The 26,469-nt window shown below is 43.7% G+C and overlaps 1 protein-coding gene across 1 annotated transcript in view; it reads left to right on the top strand.

The window, feature by feature from the left end:
* Positions 1-20,349, top strand: part of LOC311135318 (semaphorin-3D-like) — a gene marked incomplete at its 3' end in the record, with an annotated part of 92,271 nt that extends 71,922 nt beyond the window's left edge. Inside the window, exons 16-18 of the mRNA XM_084169265.1 lie at positions 6,810-6,874; positions 7,017-7,156; positions 19,879-20,349. Of these exons, the coding sequence (XP_084025391.1) occupies positions 6,810-6,874; positions 7,017-7,156; positions 19,879-20,349 (676 nt within the window). The remainder of the gene's footprint in view (positions 1-6,809; positions 6,875-7,016; positions 7,157-19,878) is intronic.
* Between the last annotated feature and the right edge of the window lie 6,120 nt (positions 20,350-26,469).

The following is a 26,469-nucleotide window of genomic DNA, read 5'->3' as shown; positions in this document are numbered from 1 at the left end:
GTACTTTGAAAACTGATCTGAGGACATACAGGCTGTAGAATACCAAACTCTACACATTACACACATCTATGGGGGATAGAGATATATGGTGAGAGAGGGGGAGAGCAAAAGAGAGAACAATTTACAGGGAGGTATAGATGTAGGTGTTTGACTGTGTAAGCATCGATAGATCAATCCATAGCTTTCAGAGAAAGATGCAGCTTTGTTATCTCTAGTCTTTGTCCAAAACACTTGAATACCTAGATATTGGGTTCAGCTTGGCTATTGGGTTCAGTGTGTTATTGTTATTATTATTATTTTTGTAAATATTTTTTTAGGGGGTAGATCAGCTTTAATATTGCAGATAGATTGTAACTTCCATCAATGTAATTGTCTGCATCACTACAAATCCCCCATATATATTTTTTCACAAATAAATATATATATAGTGCCTTGCAAAACTATTCATCCCCCTTGACGTTTTTCCTATTTTGTTGCTTTACAACCTGTAATGTAAATGGATTACTATTTGGATTTCATGTAATGGACATACACAAAATAGTTCAAATTGGTGAAGTGAAATGAAAAAAATAACTTGTTTCAAAAAATTCGAAACAATTAATAACGGAAAAGTGGTGCGTGCATATGTATTCACCCCCTTTGCTATGAGGCCCCTAAATATCATCTGGTGCAACCAATTACTTTCAGAAGTCACATAATTAGTTAAATAAAGTCCACCTGTGTGCAATCTAAGTGTCACATGATCTGTCACATGATCTCAGTATATGCCCCAGAGTCTGAAACACCACTAAGCAAGGGGAACCACCAAGCAAGCGGCACCATGAAGACCAAGGAGCTCTCCAAACAGGTCAGGGACAAAGTTGTGGAGAAGTACAGTTCAGGGTTGGGTAATAAAAAAATATCTGAAAATTTGAACATCCCACGGAGCACCATTAAATCCATTATTTAAAAAAAGGAAAGAATATGGCACCACAACAAACCTGCCAAGAGAGGGCCGCCCACCAAAACTCACGGACCAGGCAAGGAGGGCATTAATCAGAGAGGCAACAAAGAGACCAAAGAGAACCCTGAAGGAGCTGCAAAGCTCCACAGCGGAGATTGGAGTATCTGTCCATAGGACCACTTTAAGCCCTACAATCCACAGAGCTGGGCTATACGGAAGAGTGGCCAGAAAAAAGCCATTGCTTAAAGAAAAAAATAAGCAAACACGTTTGGTGTTCGCCAAAAGGCATGTGGGAGACTCCCCAATCTAAAATTGAGCTTTTTGGCCATTAAGAAAAACGCTATGTCTGGCGCAAACACAACACCTCTCATCACCTCAGAACACCATCCCCACAGTAAAGCACCAATGTTTTTCATCGGCAGGGACTTGGAAACTAGTCAGAATTGAAGGAATGATGGATGGTGCTAAATACAGGGAAATTCTTGAGGGAAACCTGTTTCAATCTTCCAGAGATTTGAGACTGGGACGGAGGTTCACCTTAGCATACTGCTAAAGCATCACTCGAGTGGTTTAAGGGGAAACATTTAAATGCCTTGGAATGGCCTAGTCAAAGCCCAGACCTCAATCCAATTGACAATCTGTGGTATGACTTAAAGATTGCTGTACACCAGTGGAACCCATCCAACTTGAAGGAGCTGGAGCAGTGTTGCCTTGAAGAATGGGCAAAAATCCCAGTGGCTAGATGTGCCAAGCTTATAGAGACATACCCCAAGAGACTTGCAGCTGTAAATGCTGTAAAAGGTGGCTCTACAAAGTATTGTCTTTCACAATAACAAATATTTTGCATCTTCAAAGTGGTAGGCATGTTGTGTAAATCAAATGATACAAACCCACCAAAAATCCATTTTAATTCCAGGTTGTAAGTTAACAAAATAGGAAAAATGACAAGTGGGGTGAATACTTTCGCAAGCCACTGTGTACATATACATACATACATACATACACATACATACAGTACATAGAGTACATACATACATACATATATACATACATACATACATACATACATACATACATACATACATACATACATACATACATACATACATACATACATACATACATACATACATACATACATACATACATACATACATACATACATACATACATACATACATACATACATACATAAATACATACATACATACATACATACATACATACATACATACATACATACATACATACATACATACATACATACATACATACACACATACATACACATATAAATAAATACATATACACATACAGTGAGGGAAAAAAGTATTTGATCCCCTGCTGATTTTGTACGTTTGCCCACTGACAAAGAAATGATCAGTCTATAATTTTAATGGTAGGTTTATTTGAACAGTGAGCGACAGAACAACAACAAAATAATCCATAAAAACGCATGTCAAAAATGTTATCAATTCATTTGCATTTTAATGAGGGAAATAAGTATTTGACCCCTCTGCAAAACATGACTTAGTACTTGGTGGGAAAACCCTTGTTGGCAATCACAGAGGTCAGACGTTTCTTGTAGTTGGCCACCAGGTTTGCACACATCTCAGGAGGGATTTTGTCCCACTCCACTTTGCAAATCTTCTCCAAGTCATTAAGGTTTCGAGGCTGACGTTTGACAACTCAAACCTTCAGCTCCCCCCACAGATTTTCTATGGGACTAAGGTCTGGAGACTGGCTAGGGCACTCCAGGACCTTAATCTGCTTCTTCTTGAGCCACTCCTTTGTTGCCTTGGCCGTGTGTTTTGGGTCATTGTCATGCTGGAATACCCATCCACGACCCATTTTCAATGCCCTGGCTGAGGGAAGGAGATTCTCACCCAAGATTTGACGGCACATGGCCCCGTCCATCGTCCCTTTGATGCGGTGAAGTTGTCCTGTCCCCTTAGCAGAAAAACACCCCCAAAGCATAATGTTTCCACCTCCATGTTTGATGGTGGGGATGGTGTTCTTGGGGTCATAGGCAGCATTCCTCCTCCTCCAAACACGGCGAGTTGAGTTAATGCCAAAGAGCTCGATTTTGGTCTCATCTGACCACAACACTTTCACCCAGTTCTCCTCTGAATCATTCAGATGTTCATTAGCAAACTTCAGACAGCCCTGTATATGTGCTTTCTTGAGCAGGGGGACATTGCGGGCACTGCAGGATTTCAGTCCTTCACGGAGTAGTGTGTTACTAATTGTTTTTTTGGTGACTATGGTCCCAGCTGCCTTGAGATCATTGACAAGATCCTCCCGTGTAGTTCTGGGCTGATTCCTCACCGTTCTCATGATCATTGCAACTCCACGATGTGAGATCTTGCATGGAGCCCCAGGCTGACAGTTATTTTGTGTTTCTTCCATTTGCGAATAATCGCACCAACTGTTGTCACCTTCTCACCAAACTGCTTGGCGATGGTCTTGTAGCCCATTCCAGCCTTGTGTAGGTCTACAATCTTGTCCCTGACATCCTTGGAGAGCTCTTTGGTCTTGGCCATGGTGGAGAGTTTGGAATCTGATTGATTGATTGCTTCTGTGGACAGGTGTCTTTTATACAGGTAACAAACTGAGATTAGGAGCACTCCCTTTAAGAGTGTGCTCCTAATCTCAGCTCGTTACCTGTATAAAAGACACCTGGGAGCCAGAAATCTTTCTGATTGAGAGGGGGTTAAATACTTATTTCCCTCATTAAAATGCAAATAAATGTATAACATTTTTGACCTGCGTTTTTCTGGATTTTTTTCTTGTTATTCTGTCTCTCACTGTTCAAATAAACCTACCATTAAAATTATAGACTGATCATTTGTTTGTCAGTGGGCAAACGTACCAAATCAGCAGGGGATCAAATACTTTTTTCCCTCACTGTATCTCTTAACACCATCCATATTGGATTTCTATTTGCCATATATTTTTCAGCTGTACTGTGATGTTTCACAAAAGTTCTGAACCTTTCTATTTTCATTGTTTCTACAGATTGTAAATTGAAAATAAACATTTTTGCTAAAAGTATTATTATATTATTGATCGATTGACTATGACCTTTCAGATCACCCAGTAGTGCTATCTGCAGGGTTAGCTCCTGGTAAATATTGCAATCCTTCAGCCATTCCTGGACCTGTGACCAAAAACAAGCTACAAATGGACAGTACCAAAACAAATGATCTAATGATTCTGTCTCTTTGCAGCAAAATCTGCAGCGCTCGGAAGATTGTATCCCCCATATAAATAACATTCAATTGGAAGCAAGAATTTTGTATAATAATTTAAATAGAAAAATTCGAAGTTTTGAATCCAGCGTCGTTTTGCGTATCAGTTCATAAACCGTTTGCCATGGAATCTGTACGTCACAAATCTCTTCCCAACTATTTTGCAATCTCTATGGGACGGCTGTCAATCCTTTGGTCCATAAATGAAACTGGTATACTTTTTCATTTATCACAATTTTCTTTAACAAATTACGATATTTAATGCAAGGCTAACACAAGTTCCTTACTTTTCCCCCCTTCCACTTTCCTCTTCTTTGGGTAGAGCAGACATTTCCATATGTTTTTGTTAGCTGCATGTGCGACATAACTCCACCAGTGCTACCTATGATATCATTTACGAAGATTATACCTTTTTAAAACTTTTTTTCAAAATATAATGTTTTTTTTATCAATTAGTATATTTGAGTTTAACCACAATATTTGTTGCATTATTTGTTCTGTCGTTTCTGGAGGGTTACATTGAAATTGCAACCAACTTTCTATGGCTTGTTTTAGAAAGAGTGATATTTGGGAGATTATTTCCTTTTCAAATAACTGAATTTGAGAGGTTGTAATGAATGAATGTAAGAAAACATGAATAATCAGCGTGACACCTTTGTGTAGCCATGATTAGATGTTCAGGAGTCTTATTGCTTGGGGGTAAAAGCTGTTAAGAAGCCTTTTGGACCTAGACTTGGGTCTCCGGTACCGCTTGCCGTGCGGTAGCAGAGAGAACAGTCAATGACTAGGGTGGCTGGAGTCTTTAACAATTTCTAGGACCTTCCTCTGACACCGCCTGGTATAGAGGTCCTGGATGGCAGGAAGCTTGGCCCCAGTGATGTACTGGGTCATACGCACTACCCTTTGTAGTGCCTTGCAGTCGGAGGCCGAGCAGTTGCCATACCAGGCAGTGATGCAACCAGTCAGGATGCTCTTGATGGTGCAGCTGTAGAACCTTTTGAGGATCTGAGGACCCATGCCAAATCTTTTCAGTCTCCTGAGGGGGAATAGGCTTTGTTGTTCCCTCTTCACGACTGTCTTGGTGTGTTTGGACCATGATAGTTTGTTGGTGATGCGGACACCAAGGAACTTGAAGCTCTCAACCTGTTCCACTCTAGCCCTGTCGATGAGAATGGGGGCGTGCTCAGTCCTCTTTTTCATCCTGTAGTCAACAATCATCTCCTTTGTCTTGATCACGTTGAGGGAGAGGTTGTTATCCTGGCACCACATGGCCAGGTCTCTGACCTCCTCCCTATAGGCTGTCTCATCATTGTCGGTGATCAGGCCTACCACTGTTGTGTTGTCGGCAAACTTAATGATGGTGTTGGAGTCGTGCCTGGCCATGCAGTCATGGGTGAACAGGGAGTACAGGAGGGGACTGACACGCACCCCTGAGGGGCCCCCGTGTTGAGGATCAGCGTGGCAGATGTGTTGTTACCTACCCTTTCCACCTGGGGGCGGCCCGTCAGGAAGTCCAGGATCCAGTTGCAGAGTGAGGTGTTTAGTCCCAGGGTCCTTAGCTTAGTGATGAGCTTTGAGGGCACTATGGTGTTGAACGCTGAGCTGTAGTCAATGAATAGCATTCTCACGTAGGTGTTCCTCTTGTCCAGGTGAGAAAGGGCAGTGTGGAGTGCAACAGAGATTGCAACATCCATGGATATGTTGGGGCAGTATGTAAATTGGAGTGGGTCTAGGGTTTCTTGAATAATGGTGTTGATGTGAGACATGACCAGCCTTTCAATGCACTTCATGGCTACAGATGTGAGTGCTATGGGTCGGTAATCATTTAGGCAGGTTATATTAGTGTTCTTGGGCACAGGGACTATGGTGGTCTGCTTGAAACTTGTTGGGATTACAGACTCAGTCAGGGACATGTTGAAAATGTCAGTGAAGACACTTGCCTGCTCGGAGTACACATCCTGGTAATCTGTCTGGCCCTGCGGCCTTGTGAGTGATGACCTGCTTTAAAGTCTTACTCAAACCGGCTACGGAGAGCATGATCACATAGCCATCCCGAACAGCTGATGCTCTCATGCATGCTTCAGTGTTGCTTGCCTCGAAGCGAGCATAGAAGTGATTTAGCTCATCTGTAAGGCTCATGTCACTGGCCAGCTCGCGGCTGTGCTTCCCTTTGTAGTCGGTAATAGTTTGCAAGCCCTGCCACATCCGATGAGCGTCGGAGCCGGTGTAGTACGATTTAAGTTATTTACGTATCTGTGGTTGTCAGTTGTTGGGTTCAGTGTGTTATCCATATATGGTTGTTGTCAGTATGTTCATCATGTTAGACAGATGTAACAGGTTTATCAGGACAGACAGAGCTGCTTAAATCACCACCTGATGTAATAGAAGGCCCCTGAAAAAAAGCTGCTCAGGACTCACACACACAGACACACACAGACACACACACACAGACACACACACACACACACACACCACAGAAAACATTTTGTGTGTGCGTTAAGAAGAGTAAAACATTGCCTTGACAGCAGGACGTGACCTTCTCACCTTTCTTGACCTTTCACCCCTAACCCTGCGGCGTGTGTGTGTATGTTTATGTATGTGTTTTGTGTTGACAGGAGAGCCAGAAGACAAGACATCAAACATGGAGACCCATCCAGCCAGTGTTGGGACACAGAGGAAAGTAAGTGATAACAAAATACTTACTGCTTCCTTGACCTGACTCCCTCTCTATGGTGTCTGTGTTTGTGTGTGTGTGTATGTGTTGCTCAGACATTCACAATATAACACGTTAACACTTTATGGATACATTTCTGTGTTCTCAGCTCTGCGTGGAGGCAGGGTGGAGGAGAGGATCATATTTGGTGTGGAGAATAACTCAACCTTCCTGGAGTGTCTCCCCAAATCACAACAGGCCACCATACGCTGGTTCATACACAGACCTGGAGCTGAACACAGAGAGGAGGTGAGACAGAACACACACACGCACACACACAGGCATACACACACACACACAAACACACAGTCTTGTACAACTACCCTTGTGGGGACACAAAATTCAGTCCCATTCAAAATCCTATTTTCCCTAACCCCTAACCCTAACCCTAACCCTAACTATAACCCTTACCCTTACCCTAACCCTAACCCTAACCTTAACCCCAAAACCTAACCTTAACCCTAAACCTAACCCTAGCTCCTAACCCTAAAACTAACCCTAGCTCCTAACCCTAAAACTAACCCTAGCTCCTAACCCTAAACCTACTTCTAACCCTTACACTAATCCTAACCATAACCCTAATCCCCCCAAAAATAGACAAAGTTTCCCCAGTTGGTCAAATTGTTGTTTGTTTCCTATTCTTGTGGGGACTTCTGGTCCCCACAAGTATCGTTAAACACATCCACACACACACACACACACACACACACACACACACACAGGATTATGGAAAGAGAAAGTCTCTACTGTGAAGAAACAACATCAACTTTCGAGTGAAACATCAGTCCAAAAGTGGGACGGACGGATATGCTGGCCATTTTGACTAGGATTTAGTCTTGTTTTCGTACGGTCACTTTGTCATGCACCTTCCCTCCTTTCTTCTTTGTGATCTTGATCTGTCACAACTGAATAGGTGAGCTGTTCCGCTAAAAATCTTTCACCAATCCAGTTCTTATTAAATGATGTCTACACAGTGATATATTGTTACAGTATTCTAACAGTCTTAAAGTTACCATTGAGTCAGCCATTTTAGGGTTAAATATTTTAAGTGTGTGTACCTGAGTGCACTGAGTTCACCGGAAGCTGAACTAGGTTTTCACTCTAGTTTTTAGAAGTATGATCTAGTTGACTTTGGAACTGCCGGGGTTAATGTAGAAAGAGGAAGAAGAGGAGGAGAGGAGGAGGAGAGGAGGAGGTTAGGAGAAGGGTAAAATGTAACAGTAGATGCATCAGGTGTTCTTTGATGTTTAATGAGTAACCTTGTCTGAGACCTACACAGTCAACTGTCAACTCTCTCCTTTGTAGAACAAAGAGCCGATGACCAGCGGTCAATCACTAGTGGCTTCCAGATGGAGATAACTGATAGTGATGCACAAGCACAGTCCATCCATCACTCTCTTTCTCTTTTATTCTCTCTCACTTCCTTTACTCTCCTATTCCTCATCTTCATCCTCCTCCTCTCTCTTCCCTGCTCCCTGAACTCATACTGGTCGATATGAGGAGAATTATCCTTCTAAAACAACTGTCTCTGGTTGAGGTGGCGACTGACTGAGACCAGACACTGGAAGAGAGAGAGGCAGAGTAAGAGGGAACTGGAGAGAGAGGGGCAGAGAAGGAGAGGGAGAGGGAGAGGGACAGAGAGGGAGAGGGACAGAGAGAGGGACAGAGAGAAGGAGACTGGGAGATAAATGTGTTTGTATTGGAGGAGTGGGACTGGGAGGTGAAGTGAGGAGAATGACGGGGAGGGGATGTTTTGGTGTTTTGGAAGGGGAGGTGAGGAGAGAGAAACAGGTTTTTTGGGGGGAAAGGAGAGGTGAGAACAGCAGCTCATTGAGGTTGACACTCATCTCCTGAACCAGACCACAGAGACTGTGTGTGTGCGTGTGTGTGTGTGTGTGTGTAACCCTAAACCTAACCCTAACCCTTATGCTTAAAATAGCATTTGAACTAATCCAGGGCCTGAAAAAAAGTCCTGACATTTCAAAAAAGTTATTGTTTTCCTACATTATCAGGACCCCAATGTCCTAACATTTCCCCTTAATGTCCTGAAAAGGTAGGAAAACAATAACTTTTTTAAAAAAGTCAGGTCCTGAATGAGTTAAAATGCTATTATGAGCTTAAGGGTTATGTTTAGGGTTTTGGGGGTTAGAGTTACGGTTAGGTTAAGGGTTAGGGTTAGGTTTAGAGTTAGGGTTAGATTTATGGTTAGGTGTTAGGGAAATAGGATTTTTAATGGTGAAAACATTTTACACTCCAAAAAAAATGCTGATATTTCACAAAAACAGCTGTGAGAGAGAGAGAGAGAGAGAGAGAGAGAGAGAGAGAGAGAGAGAGAGAGAGAGAGAGAGAGAGAGAGAGAGAGAGAGAGAGAGAGAGAGAGAGAGAGAGAGGAGACAGAGACAGAGACAGAGACAGAGACAGAGACAGAGACAGAGACAGAGACAGAGAGAGCATGCACAATCCCCCACATGGGAGCTTTACTTTATTAACCATAATTTTATATTGTGTGTGTGTGTGCGCAAATGCATGTTTGTGCATTCATGCGTGCGTGTGTATGTGTGTGTGGTCTTACAGCTGGACTTTAATATAGGAGCAGATGATTTTATTTAATAATTTCACTCTCCACCCTCTTTTTTATTTAATAATTTCAGTCTTCTCCCATCACCCTTTTCCCTTATTCCATCTGCCCCCGACCTCTCTTCAATCCCTTCCTCCCTTCCAAAATCTTCGCCCTATGTTTCATCCGTTTCTTTCTTCTCTCCCCCCTCTCTCCTCTCTCTCTCTCTCCCTCTCTCTCACCATACTCAGAATCATGTCAGAATTATGTGAAAAATACATTCCACTCTACAATCTACATTCAGATTCCTCCAAAAACCAAACTCCTGACACTTTTATCCATTGATGTGATTGTAGAGGATGTTTGTGAAATAGCACTGTGGTAAATACTACAGTCGTGGTCAAAAGTTTTGAGAATGACACAGGTATTGGTCTTCAGAAAGTTTGCTGCTTAAGTGTTATGAGATATTTTTGTCAGATGTTACTATGGTGTACTGAAGTATAATTACAAGCATTCCATAAGTGTCAAAGGCTTTTATTGACAATTACATTAAGTGTATGCAAAGAGTCAATATTTGCAGTGTTGACCCTTCTTTTTCAAGACCTCTGCAATCCGCCCTGGCATGCTGTCAATTAACTTCTGGGCCACATCCTGACTGATGGCAGCCCATTCTTGCATAATCAATGCTTGGAGTTTGTCAGAATTTGTGGGTTTTTGTTTGTCCACCCGCCTCTTGAGGATTGACCACAAGTTCTCAATGGGATTAAGGTCTGGGGAGTTTCCTAGCCATGGACCCAAAATGTCAATGTTTTGTTCCCCGAGCCACTTAGTAATCACTTTTGCCTTATGGCAAGGTGCTCCATCATGATGGAAAAGGCATTGTTCGTCACCAAACTGTTCTTGGATGGTTGGGAGAAGTTGCTCTCGGAGGATGTGTTGGTACCATTCTTTCTTCATGGCTGTGTTCTTAGGCAAAATTGTGAGTGAGCCAACTCCCTTGGCTGAGAAGCAGCCCCACACATGAATTGTCTCAGGATGCTTTACTGTTGGCATGACACAGGACTCATGGTAGCGCTCACCTTGTCTTCTCCGGACAAGCTTTTTTCCGGATGCCCCAAACAATCGGAAAGGGGATTCATCAGAGAAAATGACTTTACCCCAGTCCTCAGCAGTCCAATCCCTGTACCTTTTGCAGAATATCAGTCTGTCCCTGATGTTTTTCCTGGAGAGAAGTGGCTTCCTCGCTGCCCTTCTTGACACCAGGCCATCCTCCAAAAGTATTCGCCTCACTGTGCGTGCAGATGCACTCACACCTGAGCAAGCTCTGCACTGATGGTGCCCCGATCCCGCAGCTGAATCAACTTTAGGAGACGGTCCTGGCGCTTGCTGGACTTGCTTGGGCGCCCTGAAGCCTTCTTCAAAACAATTGAACCTCTTTCTTTGAAGTTCTTGATGATCCGATAAATGGTTGATTTAGGTGCAATCTTACTAGCAGCAATATCCTTGCCTGTGAAGCCCTTTTTGTGCAAAGCAATGATGACGGCACGTGTTTCCTTGCAGGTAACCATGGTTAACAGAGGAAGAACAATGATTTCAAGCACCAATGTCCTTTTAAAGCTTACAGTCTGTTATTCTAACTCAATCAGCATGACAGAGTGATCTCCAGCCTTCTCCTCGTCAACACGCTCAACTGTGTTAACGAGAGAATCACTGATATGATGTCAGCTGGTCCTTTTGTGGCAGGGCTGAAATGCAGTGGAAATGTTTTTTTGGGGGGATTAAGTTCATTTTCATGGCAAATAGGGACTTTGCAATTAATTGCAATCATCTGATCACTCTTCATAACATTCTGGAGTATATGCAAATTGCCATCATAAAAACTGAGGCAGCAGACTTTGTGAAAATGAATATTTGTGTCTTTCTCAAAACTTTAGACCACGACTGTAGTATAGAACCTCTTTATGTGGGCTTACCATGTTCAGTTCTGAATCCAGACTCATCATATCACAGCTGTAGTAGAGTTGCTGCCTCTGGCTCAACTACACATCATCAATGTCAAGATGGGGAGATACTCTGAAGATACACATACACACACGCACACTGATCACACACACACTAGCTGGCCTTAATGTGTGGGCCAGAATGATCTCTTCCTCTTCAAAGCACCCCAATCTATAGCTAGAGGACTCCTTATATCTCATGGAGTGATAAGTATAATCGTTGTCTACTTTAAGTCTGTCTTCTCAGTACCTGGTGTGTGAACTGCTGACTGCTCATAACTTGCAGCTGATTGTTTACACATCAACAAGGTTGAGGGGCAGGGCAATTTGTGACTGTTGTTGTTTTGGTATTCAGTGGCTACCTCTCCTAGCCCAACAGGATGCTCTCAATTGTGCATCTGTAAAAGTTTGTGAGGGTTTTAGGTGCCAAGCTAAATTTCTTCAGACTCCTGAGGTTGAAGAGGCTCTGTTGCGCCTTCTTCACCACACTCTCTGCGTGGGTGGACCATTTCAGTTTGTCAGTGATGTGTACGCCAAGGAACTTGAAGCTTCCACCTTCTCCACTGCGGTGCCGTCGATGTGGCTTGGGGGGTGCAACCTCTGCTGTTTCCTGAAGTCCATGATCATCTCCTTTGTTTTGTTGATGTTGAGTGAGAGGTTATTTTCACACTCGCAGAGCCCTCACCTCCTCCCTGTAGGCGGTCTCATCATTGTTGGTAATCAAGCCTACTACTGTTGTATCGTCTGCAAACTTGATGATTGAGTTGGAGGCGTGCTTGACCACGCAGTCATGGGTGAACAGGGAGTACAGGAGGGGGCTGAGCACGCACCCTTGTGGGGCCCCAGTGTTGAGGATCAGCGAAGTGGAGATGTTGTTTCCTACCTTCACCACCTGGGGGCGGCCCGTCAGGAAGTCCAGGACCCAGTTGCACAGGGCGGGGTTCAGACCAACGTCCTCGAGCTTAATGGTGAGCTGAGAGGGTACTATGGTGTTGAATGCTGAGATATAGTCAATGAACAACATTCTTACATAGGTATTCCTCTTGTCCAGATGGGATAGGGCAGTGTGCAGTGTGATGGCGATTGCATCGTCTGTGGATCTATTTGGGCGGTAAGCAAATTGAAGTGAGTCTAGGGTGACAGGTAAGGTAGAGGTGATATGATCCTTGACTAGTCTCTCAAAGCACTTCATGATGACAGAGGTGAGTGCTACAGGGCAATAGTCATTTAGTTCAGTTACCTTTGCTTTCTTGGGTACAGGAACAATGGTGGCCATCTTGAAGCATGTGGGAACAGCAGACTGGGAAAGTGAGAGATTGAATATGTCCTTAAGTACACCAGCCATCTTGTCTGCGCATGCTCTGAGGACGCGGCTAGGGATGCCGTCTGGGCCGGCAGCCTTGCGGGGGTTAACATGCTTAAATGCCTTACTCACATCGGCCACAGAGAAGGAGAGGCCACAGTCTTTGGTAGTGGGCCTCGTCGGTGGCACTGTGTTATCCTCAAAGCGGGAGAAGAAGGTGTTTAGCTTGTCTGGAAGCGAGACGTCGGTGTCGGCGACGTGGCTGGTTTTCCTTTTGTAGGCCGTGATTGTCTGTAGACCCTGCCACATACGTCTCGTGTCAGAGCCATTGAATTGCGACTCCACTTTGTCTCTATATTGATGTTTTGCCAGTTGAATTGCCTTGCGGAGGGAGTAGCTACACTGTTTGTATTCTGCCATATTCCCAGTCACCTTGCCATGGTTAAATGCGGTGGTTCGCGCTTTCAGTTTTGTGCGAATGCTGCCATCTATCCACAGTTTCTGGTTAGGGTAGGTTTTAATAGTCACAATGGGCACAACATCACCTATACAGTTCCTGTTAAACTCAGTCACCGTTCCAGTGTTTTGGTCTAAATTATTTTCACAAGCTACCCGGAACATATCGCAGTCCGTGTGATCAAAACAATCTTGAAGCGTGGATTCCGAATGGTCAGATCAGTGTTGAATAGTCCTTAGCACGGGTACTTCCTGTTTGAGTTTCTGCCTATAGGAAGGGAGGAGCAAAATGGAGTCGTGGTCAGATTTGCCGAAAGGAGGGCGGGGGAGGGTCTTATAACCATCCTGGAAGTTTGAATAGCAATGGTTGAGGATTTTAGCAGCGTGAGTACAACAGTTGATATGTTGATAGAACTTCGGCAGCCTAGTCCTCAAATGTGCTTTGTTAAAATCCCCGGCTACAATAAATGCAGCCTCAGGATATGTGGTTTCCAGTTTGCATAAAGTCCAGTGAAGTTCTTTGAGGGCCGTCGTGGTATCGGCTTGAGGGGGGATTAACACGGCCGTGACTATAACCAAAGAAATTATCTTGGGAGATAATACGGTCGGCATTTGATTGTGAGGTATCCTAGGTCGGGTGAACAAAAGGACTTGAGTACCTGTATGTTACTACTATTACACCACGAGTCGTTAATCATGAAACACACACCTCTGCCCTTCTGCTTCCCGGAGAGATATTTATTCCTGTCTGCGCGATGAACTGAGAACCCATCTGGCTGGACCAATTTCGACAGAATATCCCCAGAGAGACATGTTTCCATGAAATAAAGTATGTTACAGGCCTTGATGTCTCTCTGTAAAGAAATCTTTGCCCGGAGCTCGTCGACCTTGTTAACCAGGACTGAACATTAGCGAGTAGTATACTTGGAAGCGTTGGGTGGTGTGCTCCTAGGTCGACCCAGCAGGCCGCTCCGAGTGCCTCTCCTCCGCCGGCGATATTTTGGGTCAGCCACTGGAATCAGTTCAATTGCCCTGGGGAGAGAAAACAAAGGATCTGCTTCGGGAAGTCCTATTCCTGGTCGTAATGCTGTTGAGTTACCGCCGCTCTGATATCCAATAGTTTTACCCGGCTGTATGTAATGATACTGAGCTAATAATGTAAAAAATTATACATAAAAAAACAAAATACCAAAATACTAGTCGCGAGGTCGCCATCCTCGTCAGGGTCAGCGCCAAGTACAAAACAAAAAAAAAGTATCTTACCTAGTTATTTTCAGAACTCACTGAGCTCTTTTGTAGCTTTGGCAACTATGTGTCTGTTTTCTATACCTGTTAGCTTTACAGACGCTCCCCACCCCTTGGCTGCAACACTTCTAATTTAGTGTACGCTGTGCGCACAACCCATGTGGAATTGCTGGTCCCCGGCAGCCATTGGAACTGCCGATCTGCGGTCAAGAACGCAGAGTTCATCTCAGCCTATGCTGCCCTTCAGTCCCTAGACTTTTTGGCCCTGATGAAAACATGAATCACCCCAGAGAACAATGCTACTTGTTCTGTCATAGTCTGAGAGCATCTAGTCGTCACGGTGGTGGCACAGGGCTACTCATTTCTCCATCTCCTAATTTGAATTCCATGCTGTCATTGTCACATGTCCACTCAAAATTCACATTGTTGTCATCTATCGCCAACCAGGTGCCTTTAGCAAGTTCCTCAATGAGCTTGACACCTTGACAAGCTAATTTCCTGACGATGGCTCACCTCTCTTCAAACTGGGTGATTTCAACCTCCCAATGTCTGCCTTCGAGTCATTTCTTTACATTCCCCTCCTTGCCTCTTTTGACCTTACCCTTTCCCAGTCCCCTCCCATTCACAAGGCAATTAATATATTTGACCTCATCTTTACTAGAGGCTGTTCAACTACTAATCTCACTGCAACAGCTGATCGAAAATGGAGGAAAACTAAACATTCGGAGTACCTACCATCATTTCACTCCCTCCTTTCTACCTTCTCTTCCTCTGTATCCGCTGCTAAAGCCACTTTCTGTCACTCTAAATTTCAAGCTTCTGACTAACCCTAGGAAACTATTTTCCACCTTATCCTCCTTCCTTAATCCTCCACTCCCTCCTCCTCCCTCTGCGGACGACTTTGTCAACCACTTTGAAAAGAAGGTTGACGACATCCTCTCCTCATTCACTCAGCCTATTGAGTCCACTGGTCCCACTAAGACAGAACTACCCTATGCCTTGACCTCTTTCTCCCCTCTCTCTCCAGATGAAATCCTGAGACTAGTGAGGTCCGGACGGACGATAAACTGCCCGCTCGACCCCATCTCCTCCTCCCATTTCTGGAGACCTTCTCCTATTCCTCACTTCCCTCATCAACTCATCCCTGACCACTGGCTGCGTCCCCTCTGACATCAAAATGGCCAGTGTCGCTTCCCTCTTCAAGAAACCAACACTCGACCTCTCTGAATTCAAAAATGACAGACCGGTATCCCTTCTTTCTTTTCTTTTTCATTGAGCATGCTGTCTCTCTCGCTATCTTTCTCAGAACAATCTTCTTGATCCTTACCAGTCAGGCTTCAAGACAGGTCACTCAACCAGGACTGCTCTTCTCTGTGTCACGGAGGCTCTCGACACAAAGCTGATTCTCTCTCTTCTGTTCTCATCCTCCCAGATCTATCTGCTGCCTTCGACATCATGAACCATCAGTTCCTCCTCTCCACCCTCTCAGGGCTGGGCATCTCAGTCTCTGCACACTCCTGGATTGCATCCTACCTGGCAGGCCGGTTCTACTAGGAGACGTGGAGTTGATCTGTATCTGTACCACTTACTTTCACTACTGGTGTCCCCCAGGTTTCAGTTTTAGGTCCTCTCCTCTTCTCTCTATACACCAAGTCACTCAGCTCCATCATGTGTGCCTGGCAGATATCTCCGTTTGGATGTCGGCCCACCACCTCAAGCTCAACCTCGACAAGATGGAGCTGCTCTTCCTCTCCATCACAGTTGATAACTCCACGGTGTCCCCCTCCCGGAGTGCAAAGAACCTTTGCGTGACCCTGGACAACACCCTGTCATTCTCTGCAAACATTAAAGCTGTGACTCGCTCCTGCAGGTTCATGCTCTTCAACATCCGTAGAGTACGACCCTACCTCACATAGGAAGTGGCGCAAGTCCTAATCCAGAAACTTGTCATCTCCCGTCTGGACTACTGCAACTCGCTGTTGGCTGGGCTCCCAGCTTGTGCCATCAAACCCCTGCAACTTATCCAGATCGCTGCAGCCCAGCTGGTGTTCCAACTTTTTCAAGTTCTCCCATGTCACCCCGCTCCTCCGCACACTCCACTGGCTTCCAGTCGAAGCTTGGATCCACTACAAGACCATGGTGCTTGCCTACGGAGGAGCAAGAGGAATTGTCTCTCCCTACCTTTAGGCTATGCTTAAACCCTACAACCCAACCTGAGTACTCTGCTCTGCCACCTCTGGTCTGTTGGCCCCCCCACCCCTATGGGAGGGTAGCTCCCGCTCAGCCCAGTCAAAGCTTTTCTCTGTCCTGGCACCCCAATGGTGGATCCAGCTTTCCCCTGAAGCTAAGACAGCAGAGTCTCTCCCCATCTTCCAAAAACATCTATAACCCTACCTCTTCAAATAGTATCTTAAATAATCCCACAGCATCCTCCCTCACACCCCCTCCTTTTGTGAACTAACACTCACACTTGACCCCCCCCCCCCCCCTTACTAGCTCTGATTTTGATGATAGCTACTTTATTGAGAAGAAATGTACTAACTATGACTGAGATATGTGGTAGTCCCACCTAGCAATCTTAATACGAATGCACTAACTGTAAGTCGCTCTGGATAAGAGAATCTGCTAAATGACTAACATGTAAAATGTAAAACTATCTTTGTTTTCAGTTTAACCTCTGGCAGGTGGTAAGAGAGCAGAGGGAGGGTGGAGTTATGCATTGAAGCACTCCCGCTTGCTCCCTCTTTATCTCAGTCACACACACACAGCCCAGCTGTGTTGTTTTAGGCCGTGCCACCTGATGAATCATGGTGGATGTTAGTGAGCATGAAGACAGGATCATTATCACTCTGCTAGGATAGCACCACTGACCCTGACCCTGACACACACACACCTCTGACCCCATCAGTCGACACACACCGCATCCAAACCCTTAATGTGCATCCTGTCCCAAGGGCCATTACCATGCTTAAAACACCTTGGGTACAAATTAGCCGTGTGTTTGTGAGCACAGTGGGAGGTATTGGCGTGTGTGACATGTTGTTGAAGGGTGTTGATAGGTCTGGTTTTCCCTGTTAGGCCTTGTGAGTGTTAGTTAACCCAGAGATCATACATTCCATATGTTTCATACCTATCAAATAGGTTTGTTAATGTTGTCGTGCTTATCGCCCTGCTTATTTCTTCCTGGTTAAGTTAGGCTTAAAGTCTGTCCAATGTTGAATTCCTATTCTAGATGGTTCCCAGCAAACCAAAATTGGTTATGTGAAAGTTCCCAGAACATTCGTTAGGTCGCAGCAAATGTTCTCAAAACACAGAAACTGTCCAGTCATGCTGATGATTACAGAATGTTTGTATAAAACATTTGCCTGATGTTGCAAGAACATTCCTAGAACACATTTAATCTGTTATTTTAAATGTTCCCAGAATGTTTCATTAGGTTGTGGGAACAGTCTGGTGGGAACATTGTGGAGACATCACAAAATATATGTTCCCAAAACAAACAAAAACGGTCCAGTTGTGCAGATGATTCTACAATGTTTGTATCAGGGTGCACAAAACATTCCTTTGATGTTGTAAGAATGTTGACAGAACAGACTTTCTGAGTTGTTTAAAGGTTACCAGAACATTTAATTAGGTTGTGGGAACAGTGTGGGTACATTAAAAGAGATAGGTTCCCAAAACACAAAATAAGCTCAGTTGTGATGACATTCATACAATGTTTAAGTTAGGTTGCACAGGACATTCTTATAATGTTGTAAGAATGTTGCCAGAACACGTAGTCTAAGTTCTTTAAAGGTTCCCAGAACATTTAATGAAGTTATGGGAGTTGTCTGGGATGTTGCACAGAACATTCCCACAATGTTCCACAATTTCCAAATAAGTCAGTTATGAAATTCATAGCATATTTGTTTCAGGTTTAACATAGTATTCTGTTGATATTCACGCAATGTACACTGAATATACCAAACATTAGGAACATGAATTGCACCCCCCCCCCCTTTTTGCCCTCAGAACAGCCTCAATTCGTCAAGGCATGGACTCTACAAGGTGTTGAAAGCGTTCCACAGGGATACTGGCCCATGTTGACTCCAATGCATCCCACAGTTGTGTCAAGTTGGCTGGATGTCCTTTGGGTGGTGGACCATTCTTTATACACACGGAAAACTGTTGAGCGTGGAAAATCCCAGCAGCATTGCAGTTCTTGACACAAACGGGTGCGCCTGGCACCTACTACCATACCCCGTTAAAAGCCACTTAAATCTTTACCCTATGAATGGCACACATACATTGTGATGTCCACACAATGGTCCTCTGTAGCTCAGCTGGTAGAGCACGGCGCTTGTAACGCCAAGGTAGTGGGTTTGATCCCCGGGACCACCCATACACAAAAATGTATGCACGCATGGCTGTAAGTCGCTTTGGATAAAAGCGTCTGCTAAATGACATATTATTTATTATTATATTACATGCACAATCCATCAGTGGTGGTCAGTGCCGTTTAAGATGAGGGAGGACAATCTTTTTCTTCTTAGACATAACAAACCCATGGAAATAATGGTAACTGCATTATTCACCATCACTTCACCCATCCTCTTTATATGCTGCTTACTTCTGGACCCATATTTACAAGGTATCCAAAACTATGAGTGCTGATCTAGGATCACTTTTGCTTTTCAGATCATGAAAAATGAAACAGGGGGGACCATATCAAGCGTCTCAAAGTAGAAATTATATTGATTGCGTTTTTTAAAGTTGAACAGTAAATGTATATTTATTTTTTTACAGTAAATTCTGCATTTCTGATTGTTTATAAATCTGGATAAAATAATGACATCGTCTCTTTTAGTAGACTGTATCTGAGCCTCAATTTCACCTTTTTTTTTTTAATGTGGGATTCAACCTGCAATCTTCAGCTTTGCAGTCAGATCATTAACCTAAATGCAATGCCCAATACCACAGTTATCACCTGGTGGTGCAGAGCGTTAATGATCTGACTGAAAGCTGAAGTTGGCAGGTTAAATTCCCTTCATTTTTTTTACCATGTGAAAATTTAAAAAATAATGCTGAAATTGAGACTCAGATATAATCTACTAAAAGAGAGGATGTCTTTATTTTGTCCCCCAAAAATGTATCCAGGTTTGCTGGGAAAACATTACTGGTACATTGTGTTATTATACCTGGAAACCTAATGAGAACTTTTGGGGAATGTTCTGTGGTGGTTGTTACAGATTTTTTGAATGTTTTTGCGATATTATCATACTAATGTTAGATAACAACCTAACAAGAAATGGGAATCTTAGGGAATGAACTGTGAATGTTTTGGGAATGTTCCCTGTTTGCTGGGTTGTCTCTATAGAGTATTATATGAATGTTTATAGCTAATATTCTGTCATCTCACCCACTCTCCCAGGTGAGGCCAGATGACAGAGTGGTCCATACAGACCAAGGTCTCCTCATCCGCTCTCTCCATCCTGCCGACTCCGGCATGTACGTGTGTATGGCACAGGAGCACACGCACTTTACACACACTCTGCTCCGCCTCACGCTGCGCCTCATTTCCCACGGGCATCTTGACGGGCGGCCCAAGCCCAGCAAGGACCCCAGCGTCGAGGTTCGCCCCGGGGCAGACTCTCGTCAGCGCTATAAGGACTACCTGCGGGTGATGAGTTCTCCCATTGGCTCGCTGGAACAGTACTGTGATTCGCTGTGGCTGGAGAAGAGGCCGGCCAATAGGCGAGGCGGAAGAGGGCAGGGGGTGGGAAAATGGAAACACATCCAGGAGCTGAAGAAAAGCAGGAACAGACGACACCACGGAGAGAGAAACGGAGAGAGGGATAAAGAGTTGGATGGAGAGAGGGTAGGGCAGCGGAGGAGAGGATGAGGTGGTGAGGATACCAAAGAGGAGGATTGGGAACAGCAGTCGCAAAAAGTGTCATCAGTCAAAGTATTAGGGGAAACCATCAATGTTTATAGGGGTAAAAGGTAGCCATGGGTAAGATGATCAAATAAGTAATTAGACTTGAGGGAAAGTTATAATGCCATGGGAACAGGTACCACAATACAATCTTAGAAAAAAGGTTTCCAAAAGGGTTCTTTGACTGTCCCCATAGGAGAGTCCTTTCAGGTTCCATGTATAACCCTTTTTGGTTCCAGCTAGAACCCTTTTGGGTTCCACGTAGAACCCTCTGTAGAAAGGGTACTACCTTGAACCAAAATGGTTCTACCTGCACCAAAAAGGGTTCTTCAAAGGGTTCAATGAGGATGTAGACTGCTAAGAGTAGACTGCTAAGAGTGTAAACTGCTGTCACAGAGGTTTGATCTTATTTTATACCAGTCAAACACTTAAAGGACTTATATAGGTCTGGCTTTTCAAACTACACTACCCATGATCCCCTTGGCTGTGCCTAAGTCCAGGGTTGTGTCTCAATATTGTCTCAGTTTTTTACTGTTTTACGGTCGTGGCTAGAAGGGATGCAGCTAATGTCAAAAGTGATTTCAAATTCCTGTGAGAGTTTGGAACTTGTCTGCCAAAGTTGGGACTTTGGAGAGTGTTCAGAATCAGTCTGTTTTGATCAGAGAAAATCACTGCAATTACTGTGCCTTAGCTGTCGCACTGATATTGGCTACACTAGCTAGCTAATGTACAGTATCAGTCAAAAGTTTGGACACACCTACTCATTCCAGGGTTTTTCTTTATTTTTTACTATTTTCTACATTGTAGAATAATAGTGAAGACATCAAAACTATGAAATAACACATATGGAATCATGTAGTAACCAGAAAAGTGTTAAACAAATCAAAATATAGATTCTTCAAAGTAGCCACCCTTTGCCTTGATGACAGCTTTGCACACTCTTGGCATTCTCTCAACCAGCTTCATGAGGTAGTCACCTGGAATGCATTTCAATTAACAGGTGTGCCTTCTTAAAAGTTAATTTGTGGAATTTATCTTATTCTTAATGCGTTTGAGCCAATCAGTTGTGTTGTGTGATGAGGTAGGGGTGGTATACAGAAGATAGCCTTATTTGGTAAAAGACCAAGTCCATATTATGGCAAGAACAGTTCAAATAAGCAAAGAGAAACGACAGTCCATCATTACTTTAAGTCATGAAGGTCAGTCAGTACGGAACATTTCAAGAACTTTGAACGTTTTTTCAAGTGCAGTCGCAAAAACCATCTAGCACTGTGATGAAACTGGCTCTCATGAGGACCGCCACAGGAATGGAAAACCCAGTTACCTCTGCTGCAGAGGATAAGTTCATTAGAGTTAACTACACCTCAGATTGCAGCCCAAATAAATGCTTCACAGAGTTCAAGTAACAGACACCTCAACATCAACTGTTCAGAGGAGACGGTGTGAATCAGGCCTTCATGGTCGAATTGCTGCAAATAAACCACTACTAAAGAACACCAATAAGAAGAAGAGACTTGCTTCGGCCAAGAAGCACGAGTATTGGACATAAGACTGGTGGAAATCTGTCCTTTGGTCTGATGAGATTTTTGGTTACAACCGCCGTGTCTTTGTGAGACACAGAGTAGGTTAAAGGATGATCTCTGCATGTGTAGTTCCCACCGTGAAGCATGGAGGAGGAGGTGTGATGGTGTGGGGGTGCTTTGCTGGTGACACTGTCAGTGATTTATTTAGAATTCAAGGCACACTTAACCAGCATGGCTACCACAGCATTCTGCAGTGATATGCCATCCCATCTGGTTTGCGCTTAGTGGGACTATCATTTGTTTTTCAACAGGACCTTGACCCAAAACACACCCCCAGGCTGTGTAAGGGCTATTTGACCAAGGAGAGTGATGGAGTGATGCATCAGATGACCTGGCCTCCACAATCACCCGACCTCAACCCAATTGAGATGGTTTGGGATGAGTTGGACCGCAGAGTGAAGGAAAAGCAGCCAACAAGTGCTCAGGATATGTAGGAACTCCTTCAAGACTGTTGGAAAAGCATTCCTCATGAAGCTGGTTGAGAGAATGCTAAGAGTGTGCAAAGCTGTCATCAAGGCAAAGGGTGGCCACTTTGAAGAATCTCAAATAAATCACTTTTTTGGTTACTACATGATTCCATATGTGTTATTTCATAGTTTTGATGTCTTCACTATCATTCTACAATGTAGAAAATAGTAAAAATAAGAAAAAACCCTTGAAACATTTGTCTGGTACTGTACTTCCCTGGCCATACTGCGGGACAGCAGTGCTCGACAAACAAGAGCGAAGAGCACCATGTTCCATCCCTGTTCAGTAAACTGTATCACAGTGACATCCAGATGATTACCAACATTACAAGTTATTTCTGGTCTAAGCTGCTATCCTACTCAAAATAAAATAACATTTTGAGAGGGAAAAAATTGGCCATGTTAGCTACCGCAGGCGACATAGTAATACAGCTGCCCAGTGGGAAGCAGCTCATGTTGGCAAGCACCTCAATACAACTCTGGTGCACTGGTCTTTCGCACTGGCTCGTCGTCGTGCTTCCCTAGGGCAGTAACGTTAGCTAATTATCATGTCACTGTGACATCAAGAGTGTGAGCAATATTACAAGTTATTCCTCCTTCGGCCATCAAAATAAACCTACATTTCTTTGACAATTTATCTAGCGCCCTGCTGATGTTGCCAGCTAGCCAGCCTACCAGCTCTCACAGTCTCATGTCAGAATTAGACATTCATCCATGTTTCTCAAACGTATTTTTTTTTTATTGTTCCAAACGTCAATTTTTTTAGGTTAGGGTTAAGTTCAGGCATTAACTCCAAATTCTTAAGGTTAGTCATTAACTCTGAATGGTTAAGGTAAGGGTTAAGTTTTGGGATAGGCTTAAAACAAAAAATACTTTCTATTGCTGGATTTGAACTTACACCTGTACACCATTCCCGTCCACAACACCCTAGCAAAACCGAAAAGTAGTTGAAGGTAACAGCGCTCACTGTTGCCCCTAGTGGCCGGTTTCCACGTCATCTCCCGTCGTCCTCAGACATGGATGGATGTCAAATACTGACTTGTATCATGGGTGACCTGGCTAAGCCAGTAAGGTCTGAGTTCGCAGCAAGAGTGTGATGTCACTTTGACATTAGCTGCATTCCTTCTAGCCATGACCCTATTTTACCCTATTGAGACGTGGCCCAAAGGTCAGTGTTGTGTGTGTTAATTAGATGCATTCATGTTGAATGACTGTAAATACTTCTTTCTATAACATGTACAGGAGAAACTGCATGCTCTAGATAAGCTTAGCTACGACCTATTCTACTGCTACTATAATAATCATGTATTATGTCTAGATTGAATATTTTTGTACAAAGTCAATGTTTCTGTTTTTGTAGTTGTATTTTGGTCTTATCTAAAAGTTATTTAAATAAACTCTTGCCTTATAATCCTGGATGAGTATGGAGAGGGAGAGAGAAATAAAAATGCGTCATGAGTGTCTTTTTGTACCGCAGTGAACTTTTTCAGCTCAGCTGGTCGAGTCCTGATATAACAGCAGCCTTGTGCATGCACGCACTCACATACACACACCGCATGGAGATGTCAGGGTGATTCGGTTCCAGCTGGCCGTAGATGCTGTAGTGCAGAACTGTGTGTGTGTGTGTCTACAGTGGGAGATACAGCTGATGAATAGGATAGATTGGTTTCTCAGTATTGGGCTGATAGGACAGACTGTAGCAGCATAAAGCCTAAGGTGTTTTTGGTTCTGAAAAGGTATTGTTGTCTTGCGATGTAGTATTATATAACCTCTGGAGTCTGAAATAGATATTTAGTGTGGTATTATTGAGTATATGGTGTTCCGGCTCTGGCAACATTGACGTAAATCTGACAATGGAATTCACTGTGTATCACCTCATGACTGTCCCTAATTACTGTCATGAGTTTACTTAGATATGATTGGTTTAAGTAATGCAATTCCTCAGATATGATTGGTTTAGATGACATCTCCTTTGTCAGCACTGACTGGTATGTGTAGACAGTTGTAGATCAAACTTAGATAAGAGTCTAGATTTGATTGACCTTGTAACCCTGACATGCTCCCTAAGGCTTGAATCCATTTGGGTCTCTATCCCCTCACCTACATTCTGTATGTTTCCCTTGACCTAAGCAGTAGCACCTTCCCCTATCCCCTGCTTTCCTTGTTAGTGAAGATCCTTGTAGCCCTACAATAGACTTAAAGATGCACTCTGGGATCACAAGCACAATTTTCTTTTGACATATTACACAAAATGGATTTGTAAGATATCATACAAATTGACATGGTACACAATTGGATGATATAGTACACAACAACTGTGACTCATTTTGGCTCATGAGCACCACATTTAAAACTACTGGCTGAAATTATACAAAAGTTTCGAGACTGCATCTTTAATATAGCTTCAGCCATGTTGATTTCTCCTATCTATAAGAATGACTGAAGCACACAGGAAGGACACACACTTTTGGAAATTGCTTTAAATATTATTGCAGTTGTTGTATGGCATTGAAAAACAACAGATGTGTCTTCTATTGCTTGGCATAAAAGGTTGTTTCGCATCATTTGATGCAAGAACATATACATTTTCCCTCTCCTCCCTGCTGTGATTTCCCTCTGTGTCCCATAACAATGATGATTAATATTTCAGCTTGACTGTGCATTGCATTGAGGAGCTCTTCTATCTCGGCCTATTGCTTATTTATCAGTAAGAGGAACAGAACACAGAGGATCTCTCTCTCTCTCTCTCTCTCTCTCTCTCTCTCGCTCTCGCTCTCGCTCTCTCTCTCTCTCTCTCTCTCTCTCTCTCTTCTCTCTTCTCTCTCTCTCTCTCTCTCTCTCTCTCTCTCTCTCTCTCTCTCTCTCTCTCTCTCTCTCTCTCTCTCTCTCTCTCTCTCTCTCTCTCTCTCTCTCTCGCTCTCGCTCTCTCGCTCTCTCTTGGAAAGGAAGGGAAACAAAAGCAGAGGAGCCAAACAAGACACAGCCTTATGATTAACCTCATCAGAGAGCAGAGAGAAGCCTGAAACAACAGCCCTAATCTGCCCATTAAAATGCTCACACACGTTGTTAACGATTTTAATGTTCACACAAAAGTAATCGCATTACCACAATATTTCATTGTCAGTGTAATCTCTGTTTCTTTGTTGTTTTCTTCTTATGCTCTCTGAGGTTGTCAGAAGACCACAGAAATCACTGACGGAAATCCTGCCTTTGTTTCTAAATGTTTTATACTCTCTGATGATCTCGCATATCCATTAGTATGGGAGTGTGTTCCAATCATACCCTTGGCCACACTTCTGCCCCTTTCACCAAACTCCCACTGTCTCAGTCAGTTAGCCCACTCCATAGGGAGAGGAGAGAGGGAAAGAGAAAGAACGAGAAAGACAGAGGAGAAAGGTGGTGAGAGGGGGTACATGACTAGGATTGGACAGCATCAGAAGGGTACTGAAGGGAGAGGAGAGGATGAAGCATGGTTAAGGCTGGAGGCTTTATGGGTTGCATCAAGGGGTGAGGATAATGGGTGAGAGGTCTGAGAGAGGGGCAGAGGGTGGACTAGAACAGAGAGCGATAGATGGAGAGAGAGATGTCTCTACAGGGGTAGAGGAGGGGGACAGGGAGGGGTAGAGGGCATTGGCAGGGCACAGTCAGAGGAGCAGGGGTCTACAGAACTGGACAGGCAGACAACAGCCTGCTAGTTAGACTCCCCAGGATCTGGATACCAGACAGACATTACCAGATCCCAAGTTAACCCCCATTGCTAAGCACTGCTCTGTGGCTTTTTTTTAGATATTAGACCCCCCCCCGCTTCTGTTTTGATAAAAAGCTGAGGGATGAGCCTGGAGAAATGCAACGGCTCTCAAATTCATAGACAAATAAATGGATGTAAGGACTGACCATCCATGATATAAAAATTATAGTTTTAACCATGTTTTGAGGCTATACAGTGTTTGTTTACATGTACGTTGTTTACAAACATTGAAGTAAAACAAACTTATATTTTGGGATCTGATGGGGTAAAACAGTTGAACTAAGCTAAT

The sequence above is a fragment of the Coregonus lavaretus genome, assembly GCF_964263955.1.
Source record: "Coregonus lavaretus genome assembly, chromosome: 9".
Classification (NCBI taxonomy): Eukaryota; Metazoa; Chordata; class Actinopteri; order Salmoniformes; family Salmonidae; genus Coregonus; species Coregonus lavaretus.
Note: the sequence above shows the minus strand (reverse complement) of the source record. Positions and strands in the feature narration are given on the sequence as shown.